At 41.7% G+C, this 19,429-nt stretch overlaps 1 protein-coding gene across 1 annotated transcript in view; it reads left to right on the top strand.

The window, feature by feature from the left end:
- gmds (GDP-mannose 4,6-dehydratase) overlaps positions 1-19,429 on the top strand; it is a 114,384-nt gene that overhangs the window by 32,520 nt on the left and 62,435 nt on the right. Inside the window, exon 7 of the mRNA XM_088349509.1 lies at positions 1,798-1,925. Within this exon, the coding sequence (XP_088205635.1) occupies positions 1,798-1,925 (128 nt within the window). The remainder of the gene's footprint in view (positions 1-1,797; positions 1,926-19,429) is intronic.

The following is a 19,429-nucleotide window of genomic DNA, read 5'->3' as shown; positions in this document are numbered from 1 at the left end:
CACCTAATCAAATGGCTCTGTGCACTTTGGCTGATGGTTTTGGGTGTTTACAGTTTGTTCATTGGGGTTTTATCCTAAAGTTTCTCAACAGCGAATATACATTCTTTAATGATCTCCCAAATAAAGGGTTCCTTAGGGACATACAGCCAAAAATGGGGCCTGTTGGTGTAAACTAGTTTGGACTGTACTCTTTATATACTGGACAGCCTTTATTATCAGGGTTGATCTGATTATCCTTGCACCAAACTCGACTGTGAGTTTATCAGAATTGGAACATCACAGAGAAGATTTGCGCGAGCAGCATTTTATCTCCGAGTCATATGTACTCATGAAAAGAGCCATATCTGCTTGCTGGCGTAAGCATTACTTTGCAAAGAAAGAAAAATCGAGGACTCTTATGGAAATGGGTGTTGTACAGGGGAAAAGGTTGAAAAAAGACTTTTGTAGAAGAACGGAAAACCCTCCCCACTTTTGTTTATCGGCTTACGATGATTAAGAATTTGTCCTTACACCATTATAAAAATTTTGACTCATTTTTTGGACTAAAGGATAGTGTTCTTTTATCTGACTGGAATATGCCTCTACATACTTATGATCTCTAATCTGGACGCGTAGCTGAACTTCATCTCGTACTTAACTAATTAGAATGTATAGCTGACAGGAACCTCAGTACAGTATTATATGGTCACAAGCCCTTGTATTGTTTAACAATAAGTGTTGACCAGAGTAAAAATATACACAACAATCAACAAGCTATAAGCTTAAACTTGGTTCTCATTTTCTTTGGTGCGTTTCTGCTCAACCTTGTGCAAAATAATTACTACTAAGTTTGCTTTAATATTAAGATGCATCGGATTTTTCCTGAGTCTAAATCTAGGAACAAGTGTGAGGACAGATGTTTCATTTTGGCCAGCGTGGGTCCTGTAGGACAAAAAAGCCGCATTCATCAAACGTGTATGGTATTTTTAAAAACGGTTGGACAGTTTCTAGAGGTTAGGGATTAAGAAAGATTAGTTTATATTCAGAGAGTTTATGGGAGGAAAATTAATGCCTTTTGGATCATATTTTGTGTTTTGCCTTTTGGAGGCGACTGACTGCAGGAAAAAGCCAGCTCGCATCAAGAATTTCGAGTAAGATGCTGCCTTAGTGGATCTGACTGCATAATATTCGGGTTTGATTTCCAACTCTATAGTGCCTTATTTTTCTTGGACAAGGGCAACTTTTGTGGGCTGCATCTTTCTCCCCGCAGCTTGAAATGGGGAACACGACACCGAGCCCGAGTGTTCCGCCAAAAGAAGCGGGAGCACTGCAAGCCTGCGAACGGCATATACATTTCTAGCCCATTATGCTGCCTGTACATAGTTCAGTCACACAAATCGTCTTTGAATATGAACGTTGCCCAAAATTGCAACCCGTGTGTTGATGGGCCAACCCAATAAGGGGGGTGATCCCCTAATGTTCTTTCTGCAAAAAACTCCCGATCTGACTTGACGTTGGTATAATGGCCAGATTTGACACCAAAGCCTTACATCACAGGGGAAAACAATGGAGTAGCGCTAAGCTGTTTTGGCTTTGTTATAAAGTGTTAACAAATTAACTTGACTCAGTGTGGTAGTGGATGAAAGCAGAGCAAACAGCACGGCACTCGAAATATTTTGTGTGTGTGAACAGTTTTTGTTAATTGCTAGGATCTCTGGCCCAGCGTCTGCTCTTGTGTTCAGCAAAGTTTATAAGCCTTAACTACGAATTACATTTTCAGACTGTAAGTTGTCTAATGCATTTTTGATCTTTTTTTAGGATCCAATTTTGTAACACGCAAAATCAGCCGTTCGGTGGCAAAGATTCACTTGGGTCAACTGGAGAGCTTCAGTTTGGGCAACCTGGATTCCAAGCGGGATTGGGGCCACGCTCAAGATTATGTCAAGGTGGGTTTTAGAGGTGCACCATAACAATTCAGCAAGTTTTAGGTCTGGGGCTGTTCATGTAAGCATGCTTTGTATGATCTTGCATTTGCTCTTTTAATACACAATTGTGGATTCTCCCTGATCAATCATCTACAATTTCTACTAATCTTCAAGCATTTCATTTTCTGTGCCTACACAAGAGGTCACTTGGTGAAAATCAAATGAAAAATTGAATTATTATTAGTATTTGTAAAATTGTTGTTTCTATTTACACAAATCAATTACTGTCAGACAGCATACATTTCTTATTGGACACAATGACAAAAACATACATCAATCGCTAAGCTTTGTTTAGCACTACAAAAAGCAATAAAGAAAAAAAACAGTCTTTAAGGACTGGGCCTACAGCAGAGGCTGTCGGGTCATTATCAAGTCAAGTCACACTTAGAGTATTCATATAGCCCTTGATCGCGAGAGGTCTCAAAGGGCTGTACAGACTATAGACTATTATTACACTATCCCCTGATCCTAAACCTACATGTGGGCAAGGAAAACATATTGTCTCTACTTCCATTGTAATTTCTAATCTGCCTTCCACTTTTATGTCAGGTGAGGTCTGTTTTTTTTTTTTTGGGTGCAGATAGTTAATTATTTTTACCACTTGTTTGTTACATTGTTCAAGACTTGTAGGAATGCTAAAGGGAGAAGCAAAAATGTGGAAATTATGGAAACAAAGCTCGAGATTTCCAAAATATATGAGGAAGGCAAACGCATGAATACACTCAATAAGGAATATGGCCGTAACCAATCGATGATTAGGGCAATTTTTAAGATTAAGGAGGCAATTAGAGCAACAAAGTAACCTCCATCTTCTGAATCCAACCACTAACTCCACAGTACCAGCTCAAGTTAGTCACCATCCATCCATCCATCCATCCATTATCTTCCGCTTATCCAGGGTCGAGTTTCGGGGGCTGCAGCCTTAAAAGGGAAGCCAGGACGTCCATATCCCCAGCCACCTCCTCCAGCTCATCAGACGGGATCCCGAGGCGTTCCCAAGCCAGCAGAGAGACATAGTCTCTCCAGCGTGTCCTGGGTCACCCCCGGGGCCTCCTGCTGGTGTGACATGCCCAGAACACCTCCCGTGGGAGGCGTCCAGGAGGCATCCTTATCAGATGCCCGAGACACCTCAACTGGCTCCTCTCAATGCGGAGGAGCTGTGGCTCTACACAGAGTCCCTCCCGGGTGACTGAGCTTCTCACCTTATCTCTAAGGGAAGACCCAGACACCCTGCGGAGGAAACTTATTTCGGCCGCTTGTATCTGGGATTGTGTTCTTTCGGTCATAACCCAAAGTTCATGACCATAGGTGAGGGTAGGAACATAGATCGATCAGTAGATCGAGAGCTTTGCCTTTCGGCTCAGCTCTCTCTTCACCACGATGGACCAGTACAGTGTCCGAATGACGGCAGGCGCTGCACCGACCCGTCTGTCGATCTCTCGTTCCATCCTACCCTCACTCGTGAACAAGACCCCAAGATACTTTAACTCCTCCACTTGGGGCAAGATCTCATCCCTAATCCAGAGGGAACATGCCACCCTTATCCGGCTGAGGACCATGGTCTTGGACTTACAGGTGCTGATCCTCATCCCAGCCGCTTCACACTCAGCTGTGAATCGCTCCAGAGAGAGCTGAAGATCACGGCCTGAAGAAGCCAACAGCGCCACGTCATCTGCAAAAAGCAGTGACGCAATGCTGAGGCCCCCAAACCGGACTCCATCCCCACCAAGGCTGCGCCTAGAAATTCTGTCCATAAAAGTAATGAACAGAATCGGTGACAAAGGGGAGCCCTGGCGGAGTCCAACCCTCACCGGGAATTAATCCGACTTACTGCCGGCAATACGGACCAGACTCTGGCACCGGGCATACAGGGACTGCACAGCCCGGATAAGACTGTGTGGTACCCCATACTCCCGAAGCATCCCCCACAGGGCTCCCGAGGAACACGGTCGAATGCCTTCTCCAAGTCCACAAAACACATGTAGACCGGACAGGCAAACTCCCATGCACCCTCAAGGACCCTGCAGAGTGTGTAGAGCTGGTCTAGTGTTCCACGGCCAGGACGAAAACCACACTATTCCTCCTGAATCCGAGAGTCGACTTCCTGGCGGACCCTTCTCTCCAGTACCCCTGAATAGACCTTACCAGGGAGGCTAAGAAGTGTGATTCCCCTGTAGTTGGAACACACTCTCCGGTCCCCCTTCTTAAAGAGGCGAACCACCACCCCAGTCTGCCAGCCCAGAGGCACTTTCCCTGATGTCCACGCGATGTTGCAGAGGCGTGTCAACCATGACACGCCCACAACATCCAGAGGCTTAATGAACTCCGGGCGGATCTCATCGACTCCCGGGGGAGCTTTTTGACCACCTCGGTAACTTCAACCCCAGAGATGCGAGAGCCCAACTCGGAGTCCTCCGGCTCTGCTTCCCCAGAGGAAGACGTGTCTGTGGGATTGAGTAGATCTTTGAAGTACTCTGCCCACCGATTCACAACGTCCCGGGTCGATGTCAGCAGCGCCCCATTGCCACTATACCTAGTGTCGATGGCACACGCTCCGCCCCCCCAAGACGCCGAATGGTGGACCAGAATTTCCCCGAAGCCGTTCGGAAGCCGGCTTCCATGGCCTCGCCAAACTCCTCCCATGCCCGAGTTTTTACCTCGGCAAACGCCGAAGCCGCATTCCGCTTGGCCAGCCGATACCTGCCAGCTGCTTCCAGAGTCCCACAGGCCAAGAAGGCCTGATAAGACTCCTTCTTCAGCTTGACGGCATCCCTCACCGCCTGTGACCACCAACGGGTCTGAGGGTTGCCGCCGCGGCAGGCACCTTACGGCCACAGCTCCAAACAGCTGCCTCGACAATGGAGGCGCGGAACATGGTCCACTAGGACTCAATGTCCCCCTCGGGACTTGGGCAAAGTTCTGCCGGAGGTGTGAATTGAAACTTCTTCTGACAGGAGATTCTGCTAGCCGTTCCCAACAGACCCTCACAACTCGCTTGGGTCTGCCGGGTCGGACCGGCATCTTCCCCCACCATCGGAGCCAACTCACCACCAGGTGGTGATCAGTTGACAGCTCCGCCCCTCTCTTCAACCGAGTGTCCAGAGCATGCGGCTGCAGGAACGACGAAACGACGACAAAGTCGATCATCGAACAACGGCCTAGGGTGTCTTGGTGCCAAGTACACACATGGACACACTTATGTCTGAACATGGTGTTCGTTATGGACAAACCATGACTGTCCAACAACGAAACACCACTCGGGTTTAGGTCAGGGGGGGCGTTCTTCCCAATCACGCCCCTCCAGGTCTCACTGTCATTGCCCACGTGAGCGTTGAAGTCTCCCAGCAGTACAAGGGAGTCCGTAGGGGGCGCGCTCTTAAGCATACCCTCCAAAGACTCCAAGAAGGGTGGGTACTCTGAACTGCTATTTGGTGCATAACAAACAACAGTCAGGACCCGTCACCCCAAGGAGGCTACCCTCTTATCTACCGGGGTGAACCCCAACATACAGGCGCTGAGCCGTGGACCAACTAATATGCCCACACTCTGCGCCTCTCACCACGGGCAACTCCAGAGTGGAAGAGAGTCCAACCCCTCTCGAGAGGACTGGTACCAGAGCCCAAGCCGTTCGTGGAGGTGAGTCCCACTATATCTAGTCAGAACATCTCAACCTCACACACCAAATCGGGCTCCTTCCCTACCAGAGAGGTAACATTCCTTGTCCCAAAAGCCAGTTTCTGTAGGCGGGGATTGTCGCGCCAAGGACCCCTCCCTTGGCCGGGTCCTTCAATTTCAATGACTGGTGACATCGTACAGACACGTAATAGTTTATCAAAAGTTTGGCGGCCCACCGGCAGTCCATTGGAATATTAAGAGTACAGCTGTGCCCAACTTACAAACAAGATCCCAGACGATCGTTCGTACGTTGAATTTGTTCGTAAGTTACTCCAGTGCTATATTTTGTATGGAATTTATGTTTACGGTTTATATGTATGTTTAAGGCTTGTATAAGTAACCTGTATTGTTTTGAAACTGAAAAATAAACATTCAATAAAATAATAATCCCTATAACATTACATAGCAGGCTGAATGATAAAATACAGTACTGAAAAACAAAGCCACATATTAAGTGTGATATTCGGTGGTCTGCAAAGCCCTTTGAGACTCCTTGTGATTAAGGGCTTTACAAATAAACATGATAAATAAAGTTAAGTTTAACTTACTTTGGGAAGAGTTAAGTGACTTCCTCCTCCGTGGTAAAAAGTGGATGAAAAAAAGGCGAGCCTATCATTTTCTCAACCACATCAACATTTCTTATTCCACTTTCATTTCAAAAGAAACGGCTTGCCTTTTCTTTATACATAACACCAACCATATTTAATGGATGTACGAGATATTAAACAATAAAAATGTCAAACTCCTTAGCGCGCTAGACATACAGTATGTTTACACACGAACTAGGAAGTAGAAGCCGTATTTCTTCTTCCGGGTGGATGCTGGGTGACTTTTCACAGCGCCACGCGGCAGGAAGAAGCACTACAGTACTGTCATCTACTTGGAATAAGGTGCACACCATACAAAATCTAACTTACAGCAATGTCCGGATATTTTTCGTCATCCTAAAAATGTTTTTCCTATCTACCGTTTTGCGTAAGTTGAATGGTTGTAAGTATGGGAACGTCTGTATATGTATGTTATCAAAACTCTTTCGGTGTACTGTCTCTCTTTGTAAATATCTTATGTTTCAATGTGGGTACATGTGGCCTAAAGTCAGGTGTGGCTTGTGAATGTACACATTTTTTTCCTTTAAAAATGTACATTCTGTGGCTTAAGTTTATATTTTTATACAACAACCATTCTACATAATGCTCTTTAAACTTAAGAAATCGGTTTACTGTCGTATCCCTTGACCTGTTGTATGATATTTTTATTGAACCAAAATTTTTAGTTCAATACTTGTGTTGTCTATGTTTTTCTATTGGCATTCATCTTTCTTGCTTCTTGCATTATTTTGAGCACACTTGCTCCCTCACCCAGAGAACCGAAACAATCAGTTCAAGTACAACTTGCAGGCTATCCAAACCGTAATTAAGCAAGCTATTATTACCCAAAATCAAATGAAAGGTTTTGCATACACTCCTCGTTGGAGTTGTGTCTGTTCTGTTTTACATCCGGTCCGCTTGGGATTCTTAGCTAAGGTTTTACCCTCAAAGGTTTTCTTTGTAGTCAATTGAATTAGGCCCTGCCCTGTGTTGTTAATTTGCATTTTGTCCTGACACATGCTATCTTCTTTCGTGTCCTATTGTTCCTTCTGACCCTACTGTTTAAGTATTATCATTATTCTTGTTGAAGTGTTAGAATCAACAGAAAATTTCATTTATTGTTGAAAAAACAACTGTATACAAAAACTATATTTTCAGTAAACTAACCCGACAGTTTAAATACTTTTGGTGTATTACTATTTAGCTTACACAGTACACTGTGGAAAAGCAAGTTTGATTATTATTTGAGACAAATTCCACTGAAGCACATTGAATTTGAAGATTGGGAGAAAGGCAGATCAACTCTTCCTGTGCACAGATGTCCGCATAACGTTCAGAATATTTTCCCATATCATTTGAAAGTTCTACACTTTGAAGCCTCCCTGTGATTGTCTGCCAAAAGAGAACTCGAGATAAAAAAGGGAGCGAGCGCAGCACAACACGGCAAGCTGTGAGGCTTAAGACTATGTTCTGCTTTCCCACAGCTGAGCTATGGCCCAGATCCCTCCAGGTCTGCTCTGTCCTTCCTGGAACACCCCCAGAATTTGGGGGACTGCCCACCATGATGGAACCACAGTGTTTGTGTTCATGTGGTGATATCATCAGTGGGTAGAGAGAGGTGTAGGAAGATGAAACGGGACGAGAGGGGTCAGTGCAATCTGGTTGAGATGACGCTGGCTGTTTCTAAACGTCTGCATTTCCAAGCAGGGGTCATTCCTCGGAGTCAAAGCATTTGATGGGTTCCTTGTACAAATCTGCATGTCCTGCTGTATAGATGAAAGACTCGGCAGGCTACTGTTTTGAACCGAAGACCTCTGGCCGCGCTTCGTATTTTTTGTTCGACAGTGTCAGTGGCATGGGTGTCGAACAACATTCTTTGAGCTCGGTGTCAAATCGAGTGGGTTAAAGTTTTGGTGTCAGGGCTCAGGAAAGGTTGCTTAGGCACCATCAATACGGGATCTGACTGAATGTCTGAGAGCTTAACAGTAGCATGACTGTTTCTCAATTCAACATCTAACAGTATCTAAAATTCCAGTGCTTGCTTTTTTAAGTACAAACACACACTAAAGGACTAATAGAAAATAATTATTTAAGATCAGTGGTTATTAACCTTGTTGGAGCTACCAAACTCCACCAGTTTCATAGGTGCATTCACCGAACCATACTTCCATGTAAAGTAAAACATGACTTTTTTTTCAAGACATATAGTTTTTCTACTTGTGCACAAAATGAGCATGAACATAATGAGTGGAGTCACTATAAATTTCAGAACTGCAAATTAGTGTGACTTCTGCTGTTGCCTTTAAGAAAACAGTTCAGGTATGTGTGGCTTCACCTTGGCAAGTGCTACTCTCATGTAATTTTCTCAGCAAAGTATGTTCCTTTTCGTAGTTTTTATATCCAGGATCCTTGAAAAGGATCGTTCGCATAGGCATGTTGTAAAAAATGGTATATAACAGTCCAGGGCTTTCTTGGGAATAACTAGATACTTTTCCATTTGTTGACAGCAACATGTTGTTGCTCTAAACCGTTTTTGAACTTGGTTCTGCTAAATTTCAATTATTTTGTTATAGTATCCATTATTGACTTCTGCTGCCTCATCTTCAAACATGGATGTCCCTCTCCCCCATGCCGGATATGAGGCTCAGGCAAGGAAGAATCCGTGCAAAAACTTAGCAAGTTTATCTAAGGGTGTGGCAATGGCTTGTTTAAGTTCCACGTTTACAGAAATCTCGCCAATTCCACACACTTTTTCGATTTCACTTACACAGTTGTCAAAAAAGAAAACATTTGCGAACTCATATCTAACATATTTATCCGACCACTCTTGCAGCAGAGGCTCCACTGAGCCCCTAGGGTTTGAATGAACCCAGGTTGTTAAGAACCATTGTTTTAGATTTATTTCATTTCGACACGTACACGGTTGACAATAACTTTCATGTCCTGATCTAAACTAAATATAAAGTACATTTCAAGGCATGGACAAATACATTACATAACGTGGTCACAATAAAGCTATTTAAGGGCCAGAGATTTTATTTATTATTTTTTTATATAAAAGATCTACCAGTCTATATTTTTTAGTAAATTGCCATAGAAAATTAGCTTTGTGTGATCAAACGATTTGGAAACTAATTCAGAAAAGACACCGTTTGAAACAATATATATCTTGCAATAATGCGTTAAGCTTCATGATATCTCTGGTCAGATTATGTCACAAGTGCTGTCCAGATCCCATCAAGTTCGATAATTTGATCAGGTTTAAATGCGCCGATCAAAATTTGGAAAATGATGAAATGTAAGAGTTTACAATTGATGAAAATATTTAATGCTTGTATTATTTAAATTGATAAATGTTTTAGATAAATGTTTATCAGGTAAAACTTATTATTTAATATAAATTTAAATCATAATCATCCAGACTAAACAAAACAAAGATTGTATTTTGCGTCTATATTGCGCAGCCTTACTGTAAAATAACTTTTTAACATAAATGAAGGGCGTTGTATAGGAAGGGCCTTACTGTATGATCGCGAGATTTGTTAGCAGCACGAACAGCTAGATATATGTATAAAAGTATAGCTCACCAGCAGACAGTGTGCAGACAAGCAAAGTATGCAAACGGCTACTTGTGCCAAATTTGAGATTGTATAAATTAATGGATGGAGTCAATGGAGTTAGTTTGGAAGGAATAATTTGAACGGAATAAGTAATGTTTCTTTTCAATCTTTTTTTGACATTGCAAATGTTTTTACATTTTTCATTCCTATATCTATGCTGCATCCATGCGTACCCCTGACTTTAGTCCATCCAAACCTGACCTGCGACACGCCCAGCTTCCTGTGGGAATTACCAAAATTCCAGCACCGGTCAATTAGGCAGCTCCACGCCTCACGTTTTTGGCTTTTGGGAAGTCAAACAGAAGCTACTTAGGCGGATGAGAGTTCGGTGGAGGGGAGAAACATCTAAAAGCCAGAGGGGAACAGGCCTGTGTTTGTTGGACATGATGCTTAGATGAGCCGTCTCTGAAGGATATCAAAGCCTGAAACTGCCGTCAGCACCCCTGGTTTTGCTTTTTTTCTTTCTGCTTTGAAAAATCCATGCATTCACCGTCAGCAAAAAGTTAGCGTGGCCTCAAACTAAACAACTAAAAGTTTATAAACACAAGCATGTGTGTCTGATTCAGGCTGACAACTGCTTTTCCTCCTCATCTTTGTTGTTGTCTTGGCCCCGCCCAAGAGAGGGAAATTACTCCTAATTGGGTGCGGATAGATTGCGGGTGGCAGGAACGGCGTGCATGCTGCTTGTCCGCTTTAAACATGTCTGAAAGGCCGCATGGCCAGTATTTCTCTCGGATTTGGTGTCTGTGAAGTACCCAGGCCATGTATCGTATTATACTGTTAACCATATGTGTATAATTTCCCAATGAAAGACTTAAAAAATGCTTTATGCTATTCAAATGCTTAAATAATGTAATGGTAATCATTCGCATATATGTATATTCTAAAGTAATACAAACATTCATTAACTGTTATATTTAGATAATGTTTTGATTATTATTAGTCTGTGTATCGTTTGACCACTAGATGTTACTGTATTGTTTGGTTTAACTGATAATGAATGTAAAAAGCAAAAGAAAGAATACAAACTTCAGAGACTCTAAGAGACCATACTGTAAGATGGTTGACAACTATGTCAGCTCCTTCTAGGTGAGGCTCTTGTAATGTAATAAAAAAAACGTATTTCTCTAGCTAGGAGTATTTTAAAAAATGCATGTTTACACAATAGTTCATGTAATTTTGCTTGATTTTTAATTTCATGTTTTTTTTAAAAGAAGTTTTTTTGCATTGCCACCAGAAAGAGATAAATAATGCACGCTGTCCCTGTAAAGTATGGCTGTATTCCATTGGTGCAGTTTGACCACTCTGTGGTGGCTTCATTTTAAGTAATTTATTCTTATAATAACATTTTGGACGCATCAGTGGTCAAAGTCTCATATATCCATGATTAAAGCAAATCATTCTTAACATTGTAATCAAAATGTTTTCAGGGATCTTATCTGAACACGTGTTTTTTTTTTAACTCATGGACCAACAGAATTTGTGCCTTTCTGACTTGAGGTGTGCATTAAACATGACGTGATGCAAAATGGCATGTCAAAACCCATTTATTTTGAACAAAAACATCCAGAAATTCAATCTAAAATGTTTTTTTTTGTCTTAATCGAACTGTTTACATACATTGTCTACAGCCACTATTAAAGATTTCCCTTTTTTTGCTCATGTAAAAAGTTTTTTTTACATATAGCAACTTTTCTTGGCGTTGCCTAAAAAGCTGGTATTGTTGGGAAACTCTTGGTTGGAGAGTTTTGGACAAACAATGGATGTTTTAAAAGCCATTTCTCCTTCAGTATTTTTATATGCATTTCTTTCAAACTGAGGATTACGTTCTGTGTGTTATTTCATGTGTATGTGTTTGGCCTTGTGGTACGGTTACTGTCACAATTTCTGGCATTGTGTTGGCAGCGCTAGGCCGCAGTATAGCCCCAGCGGTGTCATTTTTCACCATCTTTATTTTTGTTTCTCCTTTTTCTGGGTCTGCCCTTGTCTGTACGCTCAATAATGGTTACAGATGAAGCTAATTAGCCAATCACTGCGCCAATCTGAGCCAATCACTGATGATTGATGAAAGCATAGGGTCATCCATCACTTTTTTGTCTTAAAGATGACAAAACGAACAATTTTTTTGTACAGTATGCTCGACCCACCGGTGTTTGTAAGACTCTAGTCATTCTTGTACACAAGCTGTGAGATTAGTTTATGAGTTGACCATGCACTGTTTTTATTGCAAATACAGATGGAATTACATTGATCTGTTACAGAAATAGGTGTGCAAAACACCTTAAATTAGTTGATTATTGGAGATAAATGTGCTTACATCATGATGTGAAGGCCAATTTGAATTAAGGATGCTCAATATAAACTTGACACAGCTTGCGGGTCAAGAGCTCAAATCGGAGCAGAGGAGATCCATATAAAATGTCTCCCTTATCTGCTTTGCGATCCAAAACTTTGCTACACTCCTTAAAAAGCCCAACCTCCTAAAATTGAAGTCTAAATGATTTCTGCAATCAAACCTCAAAATTTTACCACAAGTAAAGGCTCATACTACTTGTATGGGTTTATAGTAGATTCCTTAAAGATAATCCCAAATTCTTAAGCATCCAAAATTTGAGGAAATGATATATGATTTTTGCACAACATAGATATACATTTCATCAGTATTTTCTAGTTACTTTCCAAGATAAAGCAATTTCAAGACTGCATGTCTTGTCTTTGTCATCCTGAGCTATGACGTCATTAGAGGAACATCAACACTCTAGCAAGCCAGACGGCAGGCTAACCGGGGCACAGCAACAAAAAGTGGCAACGGTTATGGCAACAAACACCAAGATGGCCAGAAATAAACCAAGGGACATGGCACTAATGCCGGGCTAGCTGGTCAGACAATTAACGGTGGGAAGCCGACGACAACAAATGCGAACAAACAAAACAGGAAAGCCCTCGGCAGCCCTGACGCTAGAGGAGAGCTAGCTGGACACAATTATACCAAGAGCAAAACACACAGCAAAAAAACACAAAACAAAAAGCCACATTCACCATCCTCCAAGTAAAAATAAGCGGTATGTAATCGCTGTTTATTACAATCGCTGTCTGTTTCCGAACTGGCCTCAGTTGTTGTGGTAAAGGGATTGGCCATTTTGAAAGTGTTTTGTTTTTTTAAAGACATCACAGCTTAACCGCAAATTACAATTTTAAGATTAAATTTCTTGAGTCCTCTGGTGCATGGTATATTTTGCAACATATTTGCATAATTGTCGAGAGGAAAAGTACCGTATTTTCCGCACAATAGGGCGCACCGAGTTATAGGGCGCAGCCCCAAAAAATAGTTTTTGGTCCTATATCTTCCATAGATAAGGCGCACCGGATTATAAGGCGCTACAATGGGAACGTCGACAAAACAGTCAGATGATTCAGTCAAACTGATTACCCCCTTAACATTCCCAAAGCTTGCAAAGAAGCAAATACGTGTTGTAGACACGTGCGGATGCGGTGTCCGTACGATGTCACTCAAATGCATCATTTCAAATATCATTCGGAAGGTTAAAGTCTTGGGATTCAAGAAATGCCAACCATTCCTTAGTTTCTATTTTCTTTTTCGCACGCAACTTTACTGTGCATATGACAATAAACACTTGGAATTGAGTTTGATTCACTCAACTCATCTCAGCAAGATCAAGATCGTTCTAAAACAAGATACCGGGAAAATATAAAGCCGCATAGCTCACCCAAGTTCTCACGTTCAATAATGATACGCAATCATGGTCTTCTTACAACCGTGAGTGTAGTAAATCCAGGAGAGTAAAATGTTTACAAATACAGACTAATGAAACATGTTTCTTTATGGCGTAGTTAAGTAAGCTTGCTATTCAGTCATCTTATTCGGCCAATTATAGGGTTTGTTTTGGCCCTCTAGCCAATCCGAGGCTCCGAATAACTTCAGCCAATAGCGATCGATTTAACGGATGATTGCCACATCTTTTTCGGCCAATTGCAGGGTTTGTTTTGGCCCTCTAGCCAATCCGAGGCTCCGAATAACTTCAGCCAATAGCGATCGATTTAACGGATGATTGCCACATCTTTTTCGGCCAATTGCAGGGTTTGTTTTGGCCCTCTAGCCAATCCGAGGCTCCGAATAACTTCAGCCAATAGCGATTGATTTAACGGATGATTGACACATCTTTTTCGGCCAATTGCAGGGTTTGTTTTGGCCCTGTAGCCAATCTGAGGCTCCGAATAACTTCAGCCAATAGCGATCGATTTAACGGATGATTGACACATCTTTTTCGGCCAATTGCAGGGTTTGTTTTGGCCCTCTAGCCAATCCAAGGCTCCGAATAACTTCAGCCAATAGCGATCGATTTAACGGATGATTGACACATCTTTTTCGGCCAATTGCAGGGTTTGTTTTTGCCCTCTAGCCAATCCGAGGCTCCGAATAACTTCAGCCAATAGCGATCGATTCAAATGATGATTGACACATTGGTTAGCCAATGAAACGCCGTTATATAAATCCCAGCATACACCGCGGACTACTCCACGTTTGGGGGGAAATCGAGTCGGCGGCTGTTTCGTAAGTTGCGAGACCTTGCGATTTAATATTGAGCCATATATAAGGCGCACTGTATTATAAGGCGCATGGTCAGCTTTTGAAAAAAATTAAGACTTTTAGGTGCGCCTTATAGTGCGGAAAATACGGTAATTGTTCTGTACCTAATTGAAAAAAGTTTATAATTGGCATTTTATTTAAAATTGGCTCCTAGCATTTAAGGTCTCCAACAGTTTTGAAACCTGTTTGAGTTTTGCATGGTTATGCAACTTGTAACAAAGCAGCTTAGTGGCAAATTTACAATTTGGGGTTCCAGTAATGAACAGATACACCTGATCGAATTCTACTGAGGTCTGTCTTTTGGGTGAACTAAGATTATTTAAGCGGGGAGTCAGAAGGTGAAGTGAGGCATCAATTGGTCACTGGCAGTGGGGGCCAAAGTGATGTCTGTGTCTGTCATCTTGTTGAAATGGTCTGGCCAACATTGGGACTGGAATGTGTGTGACCTCCTCTTCCTGCTTTACACTCCCTCAGTGCACGTCTGCAACTCCGTCAGATGGTCAACCCGCTTGCTCGCCCGTGGGAAGATTCTCGTTCCAGACAGCCTGCTGTCAAAGTCAGGCCACATATTGAAAAGGGTCGCTGCTCCTTTTGTCATCTCTCATAGCTCATCCCCGCTCTTGAGATAAAGACTTTCTGATATTGCTTATCTGATTGTCATTTCTGTTTATGTTGATTTATTCTTGAGATTTTTTTAAAAGCTCACTCATGGAACACAAGTATTTTCTACAGCGAAACAGAATATAAAGAAGTCAAACAGAGTTGCCGGATACAACCGAATGTTTGATCTTACATAACACATAGTCCAGTGTTTTTCCGAATTGCTCAGTCCACAATTGAATGGATTTGGGAGTACAGTCCATAAACATGCCCGATTAAAGTCGCCGTCGATGATAAAGCTCTGTTGGGGTGTGCAAGCTGCTGTTTATTGATAGCAGCGGGCAGGAGATTTAGCGCTATGCTAACGTAAGCATCCGGTGAAAATGTTAGCGGTGGAAAGTAAACAGCAAACACAAAGACCACAGTTAACTCTCCCGGTACATAGAAGGGTCTGCTCGATACTGCTAGAAACTCCATATCGGGTGAGCAGTGTGTGTCAATGGTTCGGCTATTATTGTATCGCATAGTCTCCAACCCCTGTTTTTACCGGAGTCTTCGTCTCGTTCGAGCCGGTGATGTAATGCGGCGTCGCGAAAGCCAAGACTCCGTGATGACAAAAAAAATCCTCCAATTCCGGACGTTGTTGGTGGCGATCCGCAGCTCAAATTCACTCATTGTGGACGATGGATCTGGCGTTGGTTGAACATGCTTGGGAGTGCTGGTCTGTGTGGTCGCCTTCTTAGCTCAGCCTTTGCTCCGTCGTTGTCGGCAGGCGGGCAAATCTTCCAGGGCGATCCGGTGGTCTCTGTATATCCCTCGGGATGTAGTGGATATTATTGTATATGCGAAGGGAGTCGAAGGGAAAATATGAGGGATCAGGGGACACTGAAAAACAAAAGACGAACTGGAGCCCGAGCCGCAGCGTCTGCACAACGCGCCGCCATCTTGACTAAACAGACATGTTTTAATAGTGTTTGTGTTTAAGAAAGACCCGGCATCTCACTATTTTTCAAGCATTTCCCTAACAAAGAATTGACATACATTTTCTTGTAGCCATACCTCATATTATAAGATTGATTGTGAGGTTTCTCATCCCTTCTCCTGCTAAAACTATCCAAAAAAATCATGTGATGCTCAAAGGGCGACGTTAATATAAATATTAAACTCGTCTCTACGAATTAATTCGACATTTGGTTATGTATTCAAATAATCTATTGTCTCCTAGTTGTGTAAAAGCAAACTCTAAAATATATTGGGAGCACACATTTGCATTTTTTGGCAGTCATCTGACCAAGCCACAATCACAAAGTTGAGTCATTTTATTCAATACTTTATTGAACCGTCATAGGACACCGAAAATGTAGCAACCAATATGCATATAAAAAAATAAAACATCTTTTTTTTTGGCCACCATCATCTATTATTTCATCGTTGTCCTCTAATTAGCACATGGCATTGTAAGGGTCATCACATGCAAGATCTGGAACTGATATAAAGCCACTTGAGAAAAGTCATAGATGTGACGAGCGCTAAACACTTATATATTTTTTGAAATACATTAATTTCCTTCCTAATTTTTTGTTCCCACATCACTGTCATATTTGTTTCCTCTCTGTTATTTTTTTCCAAACCACGTAATATACCAACTTTACTTGTACCTGCACATTTCAATTTTGATTTACATGCAAACTTGCATGCACGGGTATATGAGCCCACACTCACTCAATCAAGGCAAACGGGTACAGAATTCTCTTGACAGCCGCTCTAAAAAGAGACGCCAGACCTGTTATTATATGTTTTGTATTACAAAGAAGAGCAGACCCGCAGCAGGCCCGGTTGCTCTTCCAGCTCGTCTCACTCGAGACTCTGGGTCTTCAAGCACTACAAATTAAAGCTGTCGCACATCAAGTCACTGAACTGGACAATCTCAAAGCAATTACGGTCTACCACTCACGCCCGCACTCTTGGCGACTACCGGACTGTCCTCACACAGAGAACAACTCGCCGGTGCCTCAATACTTTTGGTATTGCGTAAGGGCTGGGCAATAAATTTAATTAATTTGCTTAGTTTACCATTTTAAGAATTGAGTAAAAATATGCCGGATTGTGAAATAAAGGGTTGGACTTTGAGAGTTTATTTCAATGATTACTGGTATTGTTAAAAACCTTTGATTTAGGTTTAAAAGATGTTACTAAATAATCATCACAAATATATGCATATTTTATTACACAAATATATTTAAAGATGATTTCAAACTTTTTGGGTGTGTTATTATTATTATTATTATTCCATCACCAATTTGAATTGTTATGTTGGGTTTATTCTTTAAGGGAAAATTGTTTACTATTTTAATCGTCCAGAATGATGGACCTAATCCAGAAATTTTGCCTGGATTCATTTTTTTCAGCTATATAAATTGCCACCGTTCAAGATGTCAACAAATAATGGAGAAATCCGTCCTTGGTACCAAGATAAAGGCAGGTTTATTGTACTAGTATTTTTTTCTAAATGTTTAAATGGTCAGACAGCCAATGCACAAAGTGCGGCGGTCTGAAGTCGGGAAAAAGCTCTAACATCAGTCAGTTTACAACTGTTGACTGGAAAGTGGTATCCAACTCTAACAAGAAAGCCTGTACACATTGAGACAGAAAATTTCCTAAAAAAATAATTTTGGTCATTAGCTTTGTATTGGTCTTAGAAAAAAGTTTATTTAGTTTGTCAGTCACAAGATTGAACTCAATCAAAACATGTCAGTTATTTGTGGATATCTCAGTAATGTTTTGTTGCCTCTTAGTTTTATGTTTGACACTAAGCGGAAGGCCAACCATAGATATATCTCATCCTCAACTGTTTGAGTCAAGTTTTTGACTCAACCGCCCTGATATTGGTTGAAAATAATCAATGTAAATGACAAATACCTGTCTGAAATAAATTCTTGGGGCTTTTTAAAAATGCCAGTCGCTCGCTTAATCACAGTAATTGTAGTGTTTGGCCTCAATCTCCTGTCACTGAGAATTCTAGCACAATTGGCTTTTGTGGCGACTATTCACAAGTCAAGCTCATTCAGAAAACAAATTTATGAAAAAGTACTCCGATGTCAAACTGTAAAAAAAAAAACAAGTATTAAGACAATTTTTTTTTCTCACATGCTTGAAAGGTCCAGGTTTACGCCTGGCCTTTGAACAAATGACAGCAGATTGCCAGTGTGCACATTTTTGTAGGAGATGTATATGTTTTCTGTTAACAAGGTTTTTCACTTCCTTGTGAGAGAAATCTCATTTTTTCAACAATAAAAGACATCACCATTATGTCAAGATATCACTTAATATATATATATATTATATCTTTATAAGTTATTGTGGAAGGTTTTAAAAAAAATAGGATTAATTACCTTTCAAAAATATCCTTTTTACGTTTGTGGTTTGACCTTAATAAGAAGTGGAAATATTACTTTGTGTAAAGCCTGGCTTTACCGGTATTTAGTATCCAACTTTCCACCAATTTTCCCACTCTCCATCCATGGAAAATTTGTATACGCCTCACAGCACCGCCCGTGAAAACTCTCTGACTGTGTGAGGGCATGGATGCATGCCATTGCAGCTTTGCATCCAAAGTTGGGTACCGCCACAAAAACAGGTGTGGAAAACCACTCGTTCCACCCACATTAGGCCATACTCGCCGTCCGGCACACTGCAGTCTGTGTTTTTCCGTTTAGACGACAGAATAGCGGCTGCTTGCACGCTTGTAAAAGTACATCATTGTCCAAAAAGTGTACGTCCAGTTACTCAACGCATGAGTGAGTTTCTGCGTATGTTTGCGCTTTGTGTGTTTGTGTTCGGGCATGAGCAAATCCAGACCACACCTTTTGAAGTCGGCTGCTTTGCGTGTTGAGGTTTGGGGACGGACGCATGGCGCTCTGCCAGTGCTCAGCAAGGAACCTGAGAGCCTACATCAGTCAAACTTGCTATTCATGCATTATTCATATTGGGTACATTCATGCTTCACAACACATGTAGAGTGGTACCTCTTTAGACGAGCACGTCTAAACACTAGAATTTGGATTTCCAAATTATATTTACATAGATAGATACTTTATTCATCCCCGGTGGGAAATTCACACTTCCAGCAGTACCCTTGTTTTGAAAATACAATAATAATAAAATAAATTTGTAAGGAATATCTTGCTCTACGTACAAGAATAAATCCAAGCTACGAGCAGTGAGGGTGGCAACCACTAGAGACCGCTCCCCGCTCGAGATCGCTCACTGCAAGCGTCAGCACCCCATTTTGTTCATGCAAACTACTACAGGCAAAAAAAATGTGATGTGAAAATTTTTGGGGTGTACGTTTATTTAAAGTTACAGTCACTTTAA

Source organism: Urocampus carinirostris, chromosome 12 (genome assembly GCF_059441175.1).
Source record: "Urocampus carinirostris isolate Australia breed hairy pipefish chromosome 12, RoL_Ucar_1.0, whole genome shotgun sequence".
Lineage (NCBI taxonomy): Eukaryota > Metazoa > Chordata > Actinopteri > Syngnathiformes > Syngnathidae > Urocampus > Urocampus carinirostris.
Note: the sequence above shows the minus strand (reverse complement) of the source record. Positions and strands in the feature narration are given on the sequence as shown.